This window comes from Molossus molossus, unplaced genomic scaffold (genome assembly GCF_014108415.1).
Source record: "Molossus molossus isolate mMolMol1 unplaced genomic scaffold, mMolMol1.p scaffold_m16_p_5, whole genome shotgun sequence".
In the NCBI taxonomy this organism is placed as follows: Eukaryota; Metazoa; Chordata; class Mammalia; order Chiroptera; family Molossidae; genus Molossus; species Molossus molossus.
The window spans coordinates 59,486,953-59,506,402 of record NW_023425388.1 but is presented as its reverse complement, the minus strand read 5'-3'; the positions used below and the strand labels follow the sequence as shown (position 1 = coordinate 59,506,402).

The following is a 19,450-nucleotide window of genomic DNA, read 5'->3' as shown; positions in this document are numbered from 1 at the left end:
CCTATGGTTAAGCAAGTGGCAACAGCTTGGTGGGCTTGAAAGTTGGATGGGGTGGGGTGGGGCCTCAGGGAGTCACCAGGGCGGGGCTACTAGTGTGAGCCAGGTTGCTGGAGTCCCAGATATGGTGACTGTCTGCCTCCCCTGGGAAGGGCTCACCAAAGGAACAAAGGCCTCTGACAGCACGTTTGTCCCTGAGAAAGCCCCCTCTCCAGGCCTCGCTGCAGTGCCAAACAGCTCAGTTCTTCCCTGTATGTCTCTAGCGGCCCTGGAGCTGCCTCCCCGCCAAGCTTAGAGGGAGAGAGTCCAACAAGTCCGTGCGCCGGCCCTTTAAGGAGCTGCCTGGGGCTCCAGCCGCTTCAGCTTCCCTGAGCCTCAGTTCCCGCTGGTTTTTCCAGCCAGAAATTATGGGGACTTCTCTTCCTGGCACTGGAACCCTGAGCGGGGCACCAGGTGTGGAATGGGGACCCCTCAGTCCTCAGGGAGGACCTTCCCAGCTGAGGTGTCCTCCTGACTTTTATCCGCCACACTTGGGTGTGGGACCAGCCCCCCGCCACTCGCACCGCAGCCTCTCCTACCAGTCTGGATTTGGCTGCTGTTTTAATTTCGTAGTTGTAGGACTTCCATTCAGCTTGATTTCAGGCGGTTTTGAATGATGGTTGTTCTGTAGTTTAGTTGTAACTTTGATGTGGTTGTGGGAGGACGCGATACTGCGTTTACCTACGCCGCCATCTTGACCGGAAGTCGATACTGATTTTTTTAACCACAATTAAAAAATTAGTTAGTAGCCACTGATAACTGTTAATATTTTGCTGCATTTTTTTTATATGCATACAAATGTATTTTGAAATTTTATTATATTATTCTTGTGGCAGGATAGTAAGAAGCTGGTAAAATTCTTGGGCAAGTGGAATGGGGAAACTGAGACAAGAAATTAAAAAAGACTGAACAGTTTGGACAGCTTGCAGCCAGTTTGTAAATTGCAAGACCTTATCTTCCCCAACCAAGGACACTTGAAGGCAAATGATTTATACCTCTCCTTCCTAACCAGAGAATACAGAGCTTAAATCACCCTGGCCTGAGAAAATAGAGAACACCCAATTAATGCCATTTCTGCCAGCTAAACCCTAGGACAGATTAAGTCTGGGGTACAAATAACAAAAACTTCAAAAGCATTTGGGATGATATCACTTGAAGGGGCAAAGTAGCAGGAAAGATAGTTGTTAGGGCAGGAGGAGGGAAAGGGAGAAAAAGGGGGTAGTTTATTTCACCCATGGAACAAAGAAGTCATCAATCTTAGGACTTGCCAAGATAAAATCGCCAGATGTTCCCATAAATTCTGGGAAAAGCCGCAACAATGTAAAAGTGGGACCTTGAAATCTAGTCTGTCTGGCAGGGGAACCTTGAAACCTATGGGGGGGTGGTTATAAAACTCTTGAACCCCTACTAGGCAGGATGCTCAGAGTAGCTGAGTTGCCCACTTGTGCTTTATGTCAAATGTATTATTAATAAATTCACTTGCTTTGCTTCCTTGGTAATTTTGCTTGCTTGGCTTCAACACTGCTTTCTGTTACTCATATGAAATCTTTCTCTTGAGTGTGACAAGAGCCGAAGGGAAGAGCCCCCTCAGATTTGGGCGACTCTCCAATAACATTTTGATTTTTTTTTTTTTTTATCCTCACCCAAGGATATTTTACCATTTATCTTTGGATAGAGTGGGAGGGAGAGAAAGAGAGAAAAACATCAATGTGAGAGAGACGTATATCTACTGGTTGCCTCCTGCACAACTCCAAAAAGGGCTGGGGATCGAACCACAACCACGGTACGTGCCTTTGAATGGAATCGAACCCACGACTCTTTGGTCAGCAGGTCAACACTCCAACCACTGAGCCAAACCAGCCAGGGCCCATTCTGATTTTTAAACTTAATATACATTAATAGAGATGCTATTTGGTCACAGTGTAGCCACAATGCCTTTGGTCAAATTGTAACTAAAATCTGATCCTGCAGTTTCTGTTGTAAGCTGCTCTAGACTTCATTGCTTTTGCCTTACTGTTATGGTCACATAACAGTTAAACATCTGTCTATCAAATAATCCTCAAAATATTGTTACTAAGCCTTATCTGTCTTCCATTTTTAGCAATAGATAAGTCCCCTCTGGCAGTACACACTTAAAACAGCTGGTCACATCCTGCTCATATCTACCCTAAAACAAAACAAACCCCACATGATGTAATTAGCTGGTTTGGAAGAATCATCTGACTATATGTTACCTGTGCTACCTTCTTATATCTGACCCCCTTTTCTTCCTTTGAGCACCAGTAGTTTAATTTTACTTCAGGCATTCTTTCTCACAAATAAATGTAAATCTTTTATCCTCACCTGAGGACATTTTTCCATTTTTTGTTCAGATAGAGTGGGAAGGAGAGAGAGAGATGTCGACGTGAAAGGGACACTTCGAGTGGTTGCCACCTGCACGACCCAACCGGGGCCAGGGACAAACTGCAACTGAGGTACGTGCCCCTAGCGGGAACCAAACCCGGGTCTTTCTGGACCGCAGGCCGATGCTCTAACCACTGAGCCAAATAGGCCAGGGCTAAATCTTTTTTTTTTATCCTCACCTGAGGACATTTTTGCATTTATCTTCAGGTGGAGGGGGAAGGGGAGAGAGAGAAACATCAATGTGAGAGAGACACATTGACTGACTGTCACCCACACGACCCAACTGGGGCCGGGGACAAACTACAACCAAGGTACGTGCCCTTAGCGGGAACCGAACCTGGGACTCTCTGGTCCACTGGCTGATGCTCTAACTGCTGAGCCAAACCGGCCAGAGCAATATAAATCTTTTTTTATTCCCTTCTCCCAGCCTTTCTCTAGTAGTTATGCCCAGAAATGTTTATTTTTTTCTCCTTTACCTTTTCTCATTCTCCTCCTTTTGCAGGCTGAAAAATAACTCGTTATGGCAGATAAAATACACACAGTAGTTCTAGTGACATACACCTATCAAGGAAAACAAAAGTTGTACAATCTGGAGTAGAAATAGGTATAATAATCTTCTCATTCCTCAACTCTCCCCAAATTATACCTACTTTTTTTCAAATACTAGCATTCAAACTAAAATAATTTTATTTTTTATTTTATGTAAATATAATTGGCATTCTTTTCATTGTAAGTATACAAAATTTTGTTCATTTACATGGCATTAAATAACTTTATAATAAATCTAAATCTTAATCACCAATCAAAACGTCGAGAAATTTGTTGTGTCCTAGAATATGTAATTTTGTATAAGGATTTGTCTGTAAATTAGCTGATTTTAAATGTGTGTGATCCACGTTTTTAAAGACGTAAAATATGTACCAAGGTTAAAGTTTCCACTGAATTAGCCTTGTGGATGAAAAAGGGGTTACTTGACTGCCTGGAAAGGACATCACAGGGTGATAGAAGCTTGGAATGTGGCCATACTCTGGTTTTTAGGCAAGTTCTGGATTTACTTTTGTCAGTGTTCCCAGATGGATCAAGTTCTGTGGCCCTGTCTGCAATGGTCTAAGGTGTGTGGTCAGAATGTTAAATTTTCAGAGAGCAAATATTGCATCAGTGGCGCATTTTCATCCTTTAGGAAAGTTTATATGAAGGATAAGTTGTAATCACAAGGTTAGTGAGCATGGAATCAGATTCCAGGGTGGGTGGTTCATTGGTATATTTAATAGCAAGAGTCCTGTCTCTACTGTAGAAATGGAGATATATCAGAGACATATTCTTTGGCTGGTTAGGACATAGCCTTTCTCTCTTTGGAATTCTTTTTTTTTAGACTCTATGTTCTCTTTTTATTAGAACATTTACTCTTAGAATCAATTAAGTGAATCTTTTGATATGTTAGTATCATCATACTTTCCCAAAACTACCATAGTCTTCTAAACTGGACATGGCTTTTCAGACATTTCCCTCAGATAACCATTTACTAACTTTGTTAAGGGAGATTGCCTATATTTATAGATGACAAATTTCATCATTGAGTTTTACAGATCTTGCAAACTTCACTCTAAATGGGCAACATTTTCTAAATCGAAGTTGAGGAGGAGGTTGTTAGTGTTTTGTGCTTGTCCCTACTGTTTTTCACTTTGTTATTAACTAAATTTTGCCTTTCTGTTTCAGGCCATATCGTAATTCTGAATCATGTCTGATAACGGAGAACTGGAAGACAAGCCTCCGGCACCTCCTGTGAGAATGAGCAGTACCATTTTTAGCACAGGAGGCAAAGATCCTTTGTCAGCTAATCACAGTTTGAAACCTTTGCCTTCTGTTCCAGAGGAAAAAAAGCCCAGGAATAAAATCATCTCTATATTCTCAGGCACAGAGAAAGGTTAGTATGGTGGTTTCAAGAGTCTCAGTTTTTATTTTGCTACCCATTTTGCTATCTTTTTAATTAAAGTATAAGTTGATTTTTTTTTTTTATACTAAAAGACCTACTATTATAAGAATAATGATACAGAGTCTACAGCCCCCTGTTTGAAATCCCTGGAGCCAACTGTGTTTTGGAAGTCAGAAGTTTTCTGATTTTGAGAGTAGTAGTAACACTGTTTTTTTATAATGTATTCTATAATGCCCTCAGAAGCATCTGAAGCAGCTACTCAGCATTGTGCTTCCCCGGTACAATAGAGATTTCTAAATCTCTATTAAGCTATGCTATCAGCACCATTTTCTCAACAGCATTTAATCATTTAGTGTCTGTGTGTTACATTTTGGTAATTCTTGCAATATTTCAGACTTTTTCAATAGTATATTTATTATAGTAATCTGTGGTCAGTGATATGAGATATTACTAATGTAATTATTTTGGGGCACTACAAACCACACCTATGTAAGATGGCAAAATTTTTTTTTAATTCCTCACCTGAGGATATTTTTCTTCTTATCAGATAGAGTGCGGCGGGGGAGAGAAAGACTGAAAAAGACAGAGAGAAACATAGACATGATAGAGCCACATCAACTGGTTGCCTCCTGCACGACCTGACCAGTGCCGAGGACTAACGCAGCTGAGGTACGTGCCCTTGACCGGAATCGAACCCACGACTCATTGGTCCGTGGGCCAACGCTCTAACCGCTGAGCCAAACCAGCCAGGGCAACAAACTTAGTAGATAAATGTTGTATGTGTTCTGACTGGTCATTCCCCTATCTCTCTCCTCCTCCTAGGGCCTCCTTATTTCCTGAGACAACAATTTTGAAATCAGGCCACTTAATTACTTTACAATGGCCTCTAAGTGTTCAAATGAAAGGAAGAGTTGCATGTCTATTACTTGAAATCATAAGTTAGAAATGATATAGCTTAGTGGGGGAAGGCATGTTGAAAGTTGAGATAGACATAAAGCTAGGCCTCTTGCACTGAACAACTAGCCAAGTTCTTGAAGGAAATTAAAAATGCTACTCTGGTGAACATATGAATGATAAGAAAGCGAAATAGCCTTATTGCTGATAGGGAGAAAGTTTTAGTGGTCTGGATAGATCAAATCAGCTACAGTATTTCCTTAAGCCAAAGTCAGAACAAGACTCTAACTCTCTTCACTTCTATGGAAGCTGAGAGAGGTGAGAAAGCTGTGGAAGAAAAGTTAGAATCTGGCAGAGGTTGGTTCATGAGAAAGAAGGCATCTCCATGACATTAAAGTGCAAGGTGAAGCAGGAGGTACTGATGTAGAAGCTGCAGCAAGTTCTTCAAAAGATGTAGCTGAGATAATTAATGAAGGTGGCTACACTAAACAACAGATCTTCAATGTAAATGAAACAGCCTTATATTGAAAGAAGATACCATCTAGAACTTTCATAGCTAGAGAAGTCAGTGCTGGCTTGAAAACTTCAAAAGACAGGCTAACTCTTGTTAGGGGCTAATGCAGCTGGTTGACTATGTAGAAGCCATTGCTCACTTAACTATTCCACAGATCCTAGGGCCCTGGAGAATTGTGCTAAATAGACTCTGCCTGTGCTCTATAAATGGAACAACAAAGCCTAGATGACATCGTGGTTTACAGAATTTTTTTTTTCTTTATTGATTTTAGAGAAAGAGGAAGGGAGAGGGATAAGGAGAGAGAGACAGAGAGAGAGAGAGAGAGAGAGAGAGAGAGAGAGATAGAAGCATTGATAAGAGGGAACATCTATTGGCTGCTTCCTGCCTGCCTCTCACCGGGGATTGGACCCACAATCTGGGCATGTGCCCTGACCAGGAATCGAACTGACGACCTCTTGGTGCATGGGCCAACGTTCAACCACTGAGTTACACTGGTCGGGCAAGGTTTACTGAATATTTTAAGCCTACTGTTGATACCTACTGTTAAGGAAAAAATATCCCTTTCAAAATACACCTATTGACAATGCACCTGGTCATTCCAGAGCTCTGATGGAGATGTCCAGTGAGATTAATGTTTTCATGCCTGCTAACACAGCATCCATTCTGCAGCCCATAAATCAAGGAGTAATTTTGACTTTGAAGTCTTAATGATTTAAGAAATAAATTTTGTAAGGCTCTAACTGCCACAAATAATTAAGTTCTTTGATGGATCTGGGCAAAGTAAATTGAAAACCTTCTCGAACGGATTAACCATTCTAGATGCCATTAAGAACATGTATTATTCACGGGAAGAGGTTAGAATGTCAACATTCATAGGAGTTTGGAAGAAGTTGATTCCAAACCTCATGGATGACTTTCAGAGGTTCAAGGCTTCAGTGAAGGAAGTAAGAGCATGTGTGGTGGAAATAGCAAGAGAACTAGAATTAGAAGTGGAGCCTGGTCCTTGACTGGCCAATCTGTGTGTCTCTCTCACATTGATGTTTTTCTCTATCCCACCCTTCTTCTACTCTCCCTCCTTCCCTTCTACTCTGTGTAAAAATCACTGGGAAAATATCTTTGGGTAAGGATTAACAAAAAGAAGTGGAGCCTGAAGATGTGACTGAATTGCTGCAATCTCAACATAAAACTTGAACATATAAGGAGTTGCTTATTGATGAACAATGAAAGTGGTTTCTTTCTTTCTTTGTTTTAGATCGAAAGAGAAACATCAATCGCTGCCTCCTGTAGGCTCCCTACTGGGGATTGAGCCACAACCCAGGCATATGCTCTGACCTGGAATCAACCATGGACCGCTCAGTGCATGGGGTGATGCTCAACCAATTGAGCCACACCGGCCAGGGCAAAAGTGTGTTTTTTTTTTAAATATGTTTTCTTTATTGATTTTAGAGTGAGAGGAAGGGAGAGGGAGAGAGAGATAGAAACATTGATGAGAGAGAATATCAATTGGCTGCCTCTTGCATGCTCCCATTGGGGATTGGGCCCACAACCGGGGCATGCACCCTGACCAGGAATTGAATTGATGACTTCTTGGAACATGGGTCGACGCTCGATCAGTAAGCCACACCGACCAGGCTGAAAGTGGTTTCTTAAGATGAAATCTACCCCTGGTGAAGATGCTATGAAAATTGTTGAAATGACAACAAGTAATTTAGAATATACATAAACTTAGTTGATAAAGCAGCAGCAAGGTTGAAAAGGATTAACTTCAATTTTGAAAGAAGTTCTGTGGGTAAAATGCTACCAGACAGCATTATTTGCTTCAGATAAATCTTTGGTGAAAGGAAGAATCAATTAATGCAACAGGCTTCATTGTCCTATTCTTATAAATTGCCACAGCCAGGAACAGCTCAGCCAGCAGCCATCAACATCGAGGCAGGGCCCTCCACCAGCAAAAAGATTATGACTTGATAAAGGCTTAGATGATAGTTAACATTTTTAGCAATAAAGTATTTTTAAATTTAATATGTACTTTGTGTTCTTTAGACATAATACTGTTAGACACTTAATAGACTAAAATATCATGTAAATATAACTTATATGTATTGGAAAACCAAAAAGTTTTTGTGATAAAAGTTCACTCCCTTTATTGTGATAATCACTTTATTGTAATGGTCTAGAACCAAACCCACAAAATCTCTGAGGTATACCTATATTGGGTCAGGATGTAAAATCTATTGGTATGAGCCCTGGCCAGTTTGGCTCTGCGGTTAGAGTGTTGGCCTGTGGACCAGAGAGTCTTGGGTTTGATTTTAGTCAAGGGCATGTACCTAGGTATCGGTTTGGTCCCGGGCCCTGGGTGGGGTTGTGCAGGAGGCATCCAATCCATGTGTCTCTCACATTGATATTTCTCTCTCTCTCGCTCTCCCGCTCGCTATCTCTGTCTCCCCCTCTCCCTCCCTCTGCCCCTCTCCCTCCCTCTCTCCCTCTCTCACTCTCCCTCCCTCCTACTCTATTGAAGATAAATAGAAAAATATCCTCAGTGAGGATTTAAAAAAAAAATCTATTCGTGTGGGTTCTGGACCAAGATTTAAAGTTGGCTGGACAAACCTGGCTGGTTTGTCTCAGCGGTTAGAGTGTCTGCCCATGGACCAAAGAGTCTAGGGTTTGATTCTGGTCAAGGGCACGCACGTACCTTGATTGCCTTCTATCCCCAGCTCTGGTCAGGGTGGTGTCGGAGGCAGTCAGTTGATGTCTCTCTCTCACATTGATGTTTCTCTCTCCCTCCTTCCCACTCTATCTGTTGATAAAAAGAAAAAATATCTTTGGGTGAGGATTCAAAAAAATAAATAAATAAAATACATAAAATTTTAAAAGAGTTCCTGAGGGATATTACAAAAACAAAATAAATAAAACTGACCATGAGGTATATATACTTAGGGGTAATATTGCTGGATTACGGGGTATTCCTGTTTGATTTGACTAGATTTGTCAAAATGTGTTCTAAAGTTTTTTTATGTTCATTCTTACCTTCAGAACATAAATGTTCCCATTGCTGAATATTCTTGCAAATTCCTGTATTGCAGGACTTTAATTTTTGCCAAGTTAGGAGGTGTGAAATGGTCTCATCTCATTGTGGTTTTTTTTTTTTTTTTTTAATCTTCACCTGAGGACACTTTTCCATTTTTTGCACAGACAGAGTGGGAGGGAGAGAGAGGAAGGGAGAGAGAGTGAGAAACATCGACGTGAAGGGACACATCGAGCGGCTGCCACCCGCACGACCAACCAGGGCCGGGGACAAATTGCAACCGAAGTACGTGCCCTTAGCGGGAACCGAACCTGGGTCTCTCCAGACCACAGGCCGACGCTCTAACCGCTGAGCCAAACTGGCCAGGGCTCATTGTGGTTTTAATTTGCATTTCCCTGATTACTCAAAAAATTGTCTTTTCATATGTTAATGTAGCATAATTTGTGTTTTCTATGACATTCTTTAATTCATTTTTCTATAGTTTTTTCATTGATAAACATTTTTTTTAACTTTATTTATTTTTTTAATCCTCACCCGAGGATATTTTTACATTAATCTTCAGATAGAGCTTGAGGGAGAGAGGGAGGAAGAGAGAGAGAGAGAGAGAGAGAGAGAAAAACATCGATGTGAGAGAGACACATTGATTGGTTGTCACCCTCACAACCCCAACTGGGGCCAGGGACAAACCACAACTGAGGTATGTGCCCTTGGTCGGAATTGAACCCGGGACTCTATGATGCACAGGAGACACTCTTACCGCTGAGCCATGTGGGCCAGGGCGATAAACATTTCCAAGAGTCTATATACTAACCCTTTGTCAGTTATATGTTATTAAATATAGTTTTCCAAGTTGATTTGCCTTTTCACCCTTTCAGTGGTAAACCTTTGATCTATCTGGATTTGGATTTTGTGGATCTGTACAGAGAGATAGATCCATTTTCACTTTTTTTAAACCAGTGTTCCAGACCATTTATTAAAACTTTCATCATTTCCCCACTGACCTGCAGCTCTAGCCATTGTCTGTCAGGTTTCCATGTATGCCAGAGTCTGTTTCTCTGTTCATTTTATTTCATTGGTTTATCTGTACCTGATAATACTGTACTGCCTTAATTACAGTAGCTTATAATTCTTAATACCTGATAGAGCAAATTTGCTACCAGGTTCTTTTTCAGGATCTTTGGCCCTTTGCTCTTTATATATTTTAGAATTTTCTTAACATAGTTTTTTTTAAACCTGTCGGTCTTTTGATTAGAATTGCATTGAATTTGTTGGGTGAGTTGGAGAGAGTTGCATTCAGCTTTGTAGTTGAGACTACAGCATCTGCAGAGTCTCCATGTGTGACCTATTTGGAGTGAGATTTGGAAGCACAGTAGTTTTTCTGTTAGAGAGAGATGGAATGTTTGGAGGATAGTGTGCCCCTTGATTCCTCTTATTCCCTGAGGCTTTTCCCTCCCATTCTAACCCACCCTCCCACACTTACTGGAAGCTGACACCTCTGACAAAACTGTGGCCTGAAGCTTTGAGGCTTAGCACTGATGGGGAACTCTATCTCTATCTGTGTATGCACATTCATGATTATAAGAACACATAAATGTACCTGCTCTTAACCACTCCCAAGTAGCATTCTCCTGCCTACATTCTGAGCTCCTGTTTCTTCTCTCTTTTGTTCTGTCCTAATTTCTTTTATTTCTGGGATGTTCCTCATAGATTTTTTTTTTCCTTTATTGATCTTAGAGAGATAGGAAGGAAGAGGGAGGGAAAGAGAGATAGAAACATCAATGAGAGGGAACATCGATTGGCTACCTCCTGCATGCCCCCCATTGGGGATTTGGCCCACAACCTGGGCATGTGCCCTGATAGGAAATTGAAGTAGCGACATCTTGGTGCATGGATCAACACTCAACCACTGAGCCACACTGACTGGGCAGATTTTTTTTTTTTTTTTTGATAAAGATATTTGTTGTAGAAAGGGAGGGCTACAATATGTGTTTCATAATGAAACAGAAGTCTGGAAGGGGGGAAAATTGTATCATTTAAAAAATCAAAAGGACTGTAAGATTGTTGCCATCTCTAATGTAAAGGCTGATCTAGAGATGTTTATTTTATTCTACTCAGATTTACATCCCTTTGTGTTTTTCTTGCTAACAGACCTCTAATATTTGCATTTAAAAAGAAAAGAGAATGACTTTGGAGTATCTTCAGTTATTCATTGGTTTTAATCAGTGTTACTGGGAAAATTAAGAAAACTAGAAATTATGCCTTTTATAGCAACTTAATTGAATAAATCTTTTTCAGATCTTTGCTAATATGTATCATGCATCCCTATGAGGCATCGGAGATACAGTGATAAACAAAGGGAAGTTGTCCCTGTCCTCATGGCACCACTAATCAAAAAATACAGCACATAATTACAGACTGAACCATTAGAGTATTTAAAATAAATGTCTGTCTTGTCTGGGAAGTGACATTTATGTTGAAGGTTAAAGGATGAGTAAGTGAAAATAGGAGGATATTGATAGTTAAAAGGTATGTTCCATGCCTAGAAAAGAATTTCAGTGATCCAGACACAGGAGGGATCATAGCATATTCATGGAGATGAGTCCAGTCCAGTGACGTTTGAAAGCAGAGAGGGAGGGAGAATTATATAGCATGATGAATGTAGGAAACTATGGATAGCAGAAGGGGCTGGGCTATAGAGGGGAGGTAGGCAGGGAGCAGGTCATAAAGGACCTTGTATTCCAAGCTACAGAGCTCAGATTTTATTGTTTCCTGGGGAACCATTACAGAATTTTAAACAGGAAAAACCTGGTCACAATTCTGTTTGAAATGGAGATTGGGTGCTGTGTAGAAGATAGGTTTTGTTAGTGAAAATGGTGATGCTCTATTATCTTGGCTTATTTGGCTTATTATTATTATTTTTTTTATCCTCACCCGAGGACATTTTTCCATTTTTTGCTCAGGTAGAGTGGGAGGGGGAGAGAGGAACAGAGAGAGAGAGAGAAACATCGATGTGAAAGGGACACATCGAGTGGCTGCCACCTGCACAACCGACCAGGGCCGGGGACAAACTGCAACCGAGGTACATGCCCTTAGCGGGAACCGAACCCGGGTCTCTCTGGACCGCAGGCCGACGCTCTAACCGCTGAGCCAAACCGGCCAGGGCTGGCTTATTTTTAAAAGTTCTATTTAGTTAGCTAGTGTTGAGTGGTATAGTATTTATTAACTAAAGCAATTTTCACATCTGATTATTCAGCCAATAAGCAAGCACCTTAACGTCTGTTTTTTTATGAAGCTGGTAGACTCAGAACTGTAAATATCCCTTTTGGTCTAAAAATCTAATTCTAAGACTAATAGTAACCCATACTCCTGGCCTTTTTCCTAGAGAATATCCCTCTGTGTGATGGGACAAGTTTAGTTTCACCAATTTGAAGCTGTTCTGAGTCAAAAGAACAAAGGGGTAATCACTGGTTGTTTTAGATTAGAGACAGAAGAGTCTTCCTTTAAAGCAGCGGTTCTCAACCTATGGGTCGCGACGCCTTTGGGGGTCGAACGACCCTTTCACACGGGTCACCTAAGACCATAGGAAAACACATATTTCCGATGATCTTAGGAACCAAGACACCGCTCCTCTATCCATCTCCAGGCAGGTCCACCTAAATGCACATATGCCCACATACAACATGAGGAACTGTATTAAAGTGTCCCTTGCCCTGGCCGATTTGGCTCAGTGGTTAGAGCGTCGGCCTACGGTCCAGAGAGACCCGGGTTCGGTTCCTGCTAAGGGCAGGTACCTCGGTTTCAGTTTGTCCCTGGTCCTGGTTGGGTCGTGTGGTGGCAGCCACTCAGTGTGTTCCTTTCGCGGCGATGTTTCTCTCTCTCCCTCCCTCCCACTCTATCTGAACAAAAAATGGAAAAAAATGTCCTCGGGTGAGGGTTAAAAAAAAAAAAGGGTCCCGGCATTAGGAAGGTTGAGAACCACTGCTTTAAAGAGATGGGTATTTATTGTTTGTTTGCTTTACCCTTAGCCTCTAGCTCAAATGTATCCTAAAAGTTGGTAGCCATAAAGGATGTGGCAATGGCATACTTAATATTCTTTTAAGTACCTATTGTGCAACATATGACTCAGGCCCCAACCCTTGGCTTGTTTTGTCATCTAATGAAGTTTGAAAATGATTCTAAGAATCTTTTCCCCCCTAGTACACTTACATATTGTGCATTTTATTACAAGAAGTTTCTTTCCCTGGTCCATTACTTCCCATTAAATGATCTAGTTGCCTGATTGACATCCTGTAGATAAATGATTGTGTTTCTTTTTTGTTGGTGGTGGTCTTTTTAGTTCTTGGTTTCAAGAATTACAAAGCCGTGATTCTGTTTATATAGCAGTGTCCTTCCAGCACATTGTTTGATTTGAGACATGCTTTAGTATGTTTTTATTTTAGATACTTTTACAAACATTCTTTTAACCTCCTACTAGGACTACTAAAACATAGGGGGGCATACATAAAAAGAAATAGAATTACATAGATTTTTAGGATATTGTATCCTTTTCTTTCAAGTGGACTAATGTTTGTAAATATGTTTCAAGTTCTATTTTGTACTTCTTTAACTTTTTATTCTATATTCCTAACATGAAACTTTCTTTAATATATGTTTCTAAACCTAACATTATCAACTTGAAAAATAAGACTGGGCCTTAGACACAATAGGAACCAGAATTGTTTTGCTACATGTCTTGTCTTCTTTCCCTTTTCTGTGTACTTGATCATATTTCTTATTTCAGACTGGTTTTTCTCTATGTGTTAGAAAATATAGCCTGCCACAGTTACTGGACTTTATTTCTTATGACTGTATTCACCTGTGAGAGACTGATTCTGGCTTAGTGTAGGTATTCACCCCTGAACTAATCTAAAAGCGGGGGCGGGGTATATTCTATAATGAACCTGGCTTGAATTAGATGCCTACCTTGGACAAGACATCTGTAATTGGGGTCATATAAGAAAATACCTTCTTTCCTAACCATATGCATATTAGAAGTGGGATGCTGAGCAGATCCTTTTTTATTTTGAAAAGAAGAAACAATCACTTTTATAGTATACAAAATGGTATAGTTTTTCTGTAAGCAGTTCAGAACTCTCTAAAGAGTAAACTAGTAGTTTGTAGTTGGTTAGTAAGTATTTTCTCTTATGCAGGATACTGAGCTAGACGTCAAGAGATACAAAGAGAAGTAGAAGACCTCCTCAGATTACTCAAATTCCAGTGGAAAATGAGAGGCTGTTTATGGTAGGCGTAATAGTGCATTTCAGTAAAGATAGCAACATTTATACAAGGCTTAACAGTTTCATTTTCCTTTGCTACTTTTTATGACCAATGTGCCCTACTTACTCTCTTTTACCATAGCTAGGTCTCTTGTAAATAAATAGTATATGTGCCTAGGAGACTAAGAGAGGAGATGGACATTTGAGCACAAATTTATCATCACTAGTAAAAAAAAAATAGTATGTTTCCTACTAATGCTCTTTTATATTAGGGGAACCTTCTGGTTAAACATAGCAGGTGGACCACATGTTTCTATTGACTCTCCCTCCCCAGACCCAACTAAAATGATGCGTAAAAAAATGTATGTCACAAAGGCAAAGTGACTGGGAGAGGAAAGAGTAGTACACAAGAGATTTCAGAACATATTTGAAAGGTCGAAGTTGTGGAGAAGTGGAGACTGACTGAGCAAAACAGAGGAAGACATATCCTAAGCATTTGCAAAGGGGAATGTCTGTGAGAAGTGAATCAGTTTTCCTTGTAAAAACCTCAGAGGCCCAGGATTTGAAGGCACACAGTAGTGTGTGTGTGTGTGTGTGGGGGGGGGAGCACAGTTGGCATAATAAACAGGCTGAAAAGAGGAGATTAGTTGAAAAACCTATATAGGGAGTGTCAAATGGACCTTCGGACCCCTCCTCTACCCCACATAGGCATGCAGATATAACTCCCATTCTCTGGAACAACAAAAGAACAAACTTATGTTTACATTTATTTGAGGAGAAATTAAACCTGAGAGGCTCCTTGTTCTTGTCAGGAGAGTCAGGAAAAGGTGTGGCACCAGAATAAAAAAGGTGGGTTCAGTGGAAGTTAAACTAAACTTCTTTCCTCTGCCCTGCTTTTAAAACACTTGTAACTTGACTCCAAGTCCTCAGACAAGAGATGGGATGATTTTTCTCTGGATAAACAGAATACCCTGGAAAAAATACTTTAGGCACCCCACCCCCACCTTTAATGAAAAGGCTAACTGGCTAACTCATCCCCCAGTTAACTTTTTTTTTTTAATCCTCATCCGATGACATTTTTCCATTTTTTGTTCAGATAGAGTGGGAGGAAAAGAGAGAGAGAGGGAGAAACATTGTCATGAAAATTATACATCGAGTGGCTGCCTCCCGCACGACCCAACCAGGGCCAGGGACAAACTGCAACCGAGGTGAGGTATGTGCCCTTAGCGGAACTGAACCCAGGTCTCTCTGGACTGTAGGCCAACACTCTAACCGCTGAACCAGACTGGCCAGGGCACTTTTTTTTCTTTTTAATCCTCACTTAAGGATATGTTTTTATTGATTTTTTTGAGAGACAGAGGAAGTGGGGGAGGGGAGAAATATAGATTGATTGCCTCCTGTATTCTCCTGCCCCATCTGGGGAATCAAACCGGCAACCTTTTGGTATATGCTATGAAGCTCCAACCAACTGTGCCAGCCAGTCAGGACTCTCAGTTAACATTTTTTTTTTTTAAATCTTTATTGATTTCAGAGAGGGGAAAGGAGAGAGCAAGAGAGAGAGAGAGAGATAGAAACATCGATGAGAGAGAACATCAACTGGCCACCTCCTACATGCCCCCCGCTAGGGATTAGGCCCACAACTTGGGCATGTGCCCTGATCGGGAATCGAACCAGCGACCTGTTGGTGCATGGGTCAACACTCAACCACTGAGCCACACCAGCCGGGCTAACTTTTTAATGCTTTTATATATGAGTAGTCAGTGAAGGATTGCCAGACATTTGAGAAAAAACATTAAATAAGAGAAGCCAAAACAACAGGATAAAAAGGAATGTAGAAGAATTAGACAGTGTAATGTAGGGAAGAAAAAACCCAACCTTAACATACACATAAACCATATAATAGAGAAAATAAATTACATACATGAAACAAGAAAAGTAATTTCAGAGAAAGAATGATCAAGAACAATGAGAAATAATTTTTGGAAAATAAACATTTAAGATAACCCAAACAAACAAAAGATGTCAGTAGGTGAAGAGTGAAAGATAGTTAAAATTTTTCCAGATCTTAAACAATGATACAAAGATAAAAAATATGAGAGAGCCTGGTCAGTTAGCTCAGCGGTTAAAGCGTTGGTCTGCGGACCAAAGAATCATGGGTTCACTTCTGGTCAAGGACATGTACCTCGGTTGTGGTTTGTCCCCAGCCCTAGTCGTGGTTGTGTGGGAGGCAGCCAGTCAGTTTGTCCCTCTCACGTCGATGTTTCTCTCTCTCTCTCTCTCTCCTTCTCTCCCTCCCTCCCACTCTATCTGAAGATAAGTAGAAAGATATCCTTGGGTAAGGATTTAAAATATATATATATATGAGAGAAAAGATATCAGTTGTAAAATCAGACCAAGATAGACTGATACAACTAATAATGAACGAAGAAAATAGAAGGAAATAAAGAATAGAAAAAATTCCCAGAATTTTTGAAGAATGTGGTTTCCAGTTGGAAGGGGCTCACTGAGTACTCAGCACAATGAATGAATGAAGAACACATCAAATTACATCCTGAAATTTCATAATACCACAGATAAGATAGCAAAAAAAGGGGGTCCCCTGGAAATAGAGGGAACATTCCTCAAAGCTCATGGCCAGAATCTTTCCTGTTTCAACCATTCAGAGTACAGAAAACATTATATGGTACAGGTTTTGCCTTAATAATTGGACAGAATTAGCCTTGAGTTAAATGTTGCTTTAATCTTGCCTAACAAAACCTTGAAGATAACACCTAAAAGGATAGACTGTTTCTAAATTTGTTTCTCTTCTATATGAATAAATAGCTAAGAATCATCTTTCTATGTCCCAGAACAAAGCTTACCAATATTTGTAGAAATACAAGAACATCTATCATCTAACAAGGATAAAATTTCAATGTCTATCATCCAGTCAATAATTTTCAGGCATTCAAAGACCCATAATTAGTAATAACCACCAATTGGAATCACTCCAGAAATGGCACAAATGATAGAATTAGTAGGCAAAGACATTAAAACAGTTAAATAACTATCCCATATAAGGAAGAACCCAAAGGAAAGATTCAGCATACTAAGAAGCAGTAGTGGAAGACATAAAAAAGCAAATCAAAATTCTACAGTTGGAAAATACAATGGATGGAATTACCAGTAGATTAGACATTGCAAAAGAAAAGATTAGTGAATTTAAAGACCGTGACTAGAAATGATCCACAATGAGACTTAAGAAAAACAGAACTGAAACAAAAATGAACAGCTGTGGGACAAGTTAAGTTAGACTAATATAAGTGTAATTGAAGTCGCCAAAGAAGGGGAAGGAGTGACATCAAAAACTTAAAAAATTGCTGGAAGTTTTCCAAATTTAATGGAAACTAAAAACATAAGTTCAAGACTTCAATATTTCGAGCACAGGAAACGTGATGGAAAGACTACACCAAAGCACATACTCAATTTGTTTAAAGCCAGTGATAAAGGAAAAAACCTGCCCTGACTGGTGTGTGGCTGGCTCAGTGGTTAGAGTGTCGGCCCACAAACCAAAGTATCACAGGCTCGATTCCCAGTCAAGGGCATGTACCTGGGTTGCAGGTTCAATCCCTGCCCCAGTCAGGGCACATGCAAGAGGTAGCCCATCAATGTGTCTTTCTCACATCAATGTGCCCCCCCCCCTTCTCCTCTCCCTCCTTTCCACTCTAAAAAAAATCAGTGGAGAAAATATTCTCCGGTGAGGATTAACAAAAAGAGAAAATCCTTAAAAACTTTCCAACTTTTGGCTCAATTTTCTGTGAACCTGAAACTGCTCTAAAAAATAAAGTCAATTAAAAATAAAAAGTTTCTTGTTGTAAGCCAGAAAATAAAAATCTGCCAGGGAAAAAAAGACCTTACATATAGAGGAACATAAAAATGACAACAGACTTTATGTAAGTAACAATGCAAGCTGGATGACAAGGAACATCTTTAAAGTACTAAAAAAAAAAAAAATGTCAAATTAGAATTCTGTGTCCTGTGAAAATATCTTTCAAATATGAAGAGAAACAGACTTTTTATTTTATTTTTTCCTTTATTGATTTTAGAGGGAGAGGGAGAGAGAGAGAGAGAAATCGATGAGAGAGAACATCGATTGGCCGCCTCTTGCGTGCCCCCCACTGGGGATCAGGCCCACAACATGGGCATGTGCTCCAATCGAGAATCAAACCGGCGACCTCTTGGTTCAGGGGTCGATGCTCAACCAGCTGGGCAAAGACTTTTAAAAATGTATAAAAGCTTCACTGCCAGCAAACTTGCACTACAAGAAATGTTAAACCAAATCCTTTAGACAAAAGGAAAATGGTGTCAGATGGAAATGTGGCTCTGCATAAAGGAATGAAAATCATTGAATGGTAAATGTTTTTCCTTATTTAAATCTCTTTAAAAGATAGGTGGCAGTGCCAGTCTGGTGCCCTTGGAGAAAGAGGGAGGGAAGCAGAAATGGGGGAAAGGAGAGGGATCTTTAAAAGATAGTCAGGTGAGCCCTGGTCGGTTTTGCTCAGTGGTTAGAGTGTTGGCCTGTGGACGGGAGAGTTCCGGGTTTTGTTAACACTAAGGGCACCTACCTTTGTTGCAGTTTGTCTTCGGCCCCTGTTGGGGTTGTGTGGGAGGCAACCGGTCGATGTGTCTCTCTCACATCAGTGTTTCTCTTCCTCCCTCTCTCCCTCTCGCTCTATCTGAAAATAAATGCCAAAGTGTCCCCGGGTGAGGATAAAAATAGAAAAAAAAAAAAGATAGATGAGTCTGGCCAGTGTGGCTCAGTGGATTGAGCATCGTCCCATGGACTGAGAGGTCCTGGTTCCATTCCTGGCCAGGGCACATGTCCAGCAGGTTCAGTTCCCAGTAGAGGGCATGCAGGAAGCAGCCATTCAGTGTTTCTATCTCTTGCTCCCTTTCTCTCTCAAAAAATTAATAAAAGCATATTTTTAAAAAACAGGTGAGTTTTTAAAAAGTGAAGCACTGAAACATACTGTTACACGGATGAACCTTAAAGACTAAACTAAGTGAAAAAAGGTCACTTACAAAAAACCACATGTTGTATGATCCCATTTATACAAAATGGTCATAATAAACAAATATATGGAGACAGAAAGTAAATTAGTAGTTACCTAGAGTTTGGGGTAGAGGAGAGGGAGCAATGGGTTGGGGGGGGGATGATTGCTCATGGGCATAAGGTTTCTTTTAGGGATGATGAAAATGTTCCAAAGTTAGATTGTGGTGGTGGTTGCACAACTCTATAAACATACAAAAATCTATTTAATTATACAATTTAAACAGGTGAATTATACCTAAAACAAAGCAAAGGAGATAATGGGAATTATAAAAATACTTAGTTAATCCAAAAGAAGAAA

General features: G+C 40.4%; 1 protein-coding gene across 2 annotated transcripts in view; it reads left to right on the top strand.

Moving 5' to 3' along the window:
* The window catches only part of PAK2 (p21 (RAC1) activated kinase 2), a 107,228-nt gene that overhangs the window by 47,153 nt on the left and 40,625 nt on the right, over positions 1 to 19,450 (top strand). Inside the window, exons 1-2 of one of the 2 annotated variants that reach the window (XM_036243931.1) lie at positions 2,928 to 3,043; positions 4,156 to 4,363. In XM_036243931.1, the coding sequence (XP_036099824.1) occupies positions 4,177 to 4,363 (187 nt within the window). In that variant the 5' untranslated portion in view covers positions 2,928 to 3,043; positions 4,156 to 4,176. Of the gene's footprint in view, positions 1 to 2,927; positions 3,044 to 4,155; positions 4,364 to 19,450 lie in introns of those variants that run through there. The other variant, XM_036243932.1, reaches the window with a different exon arrangement.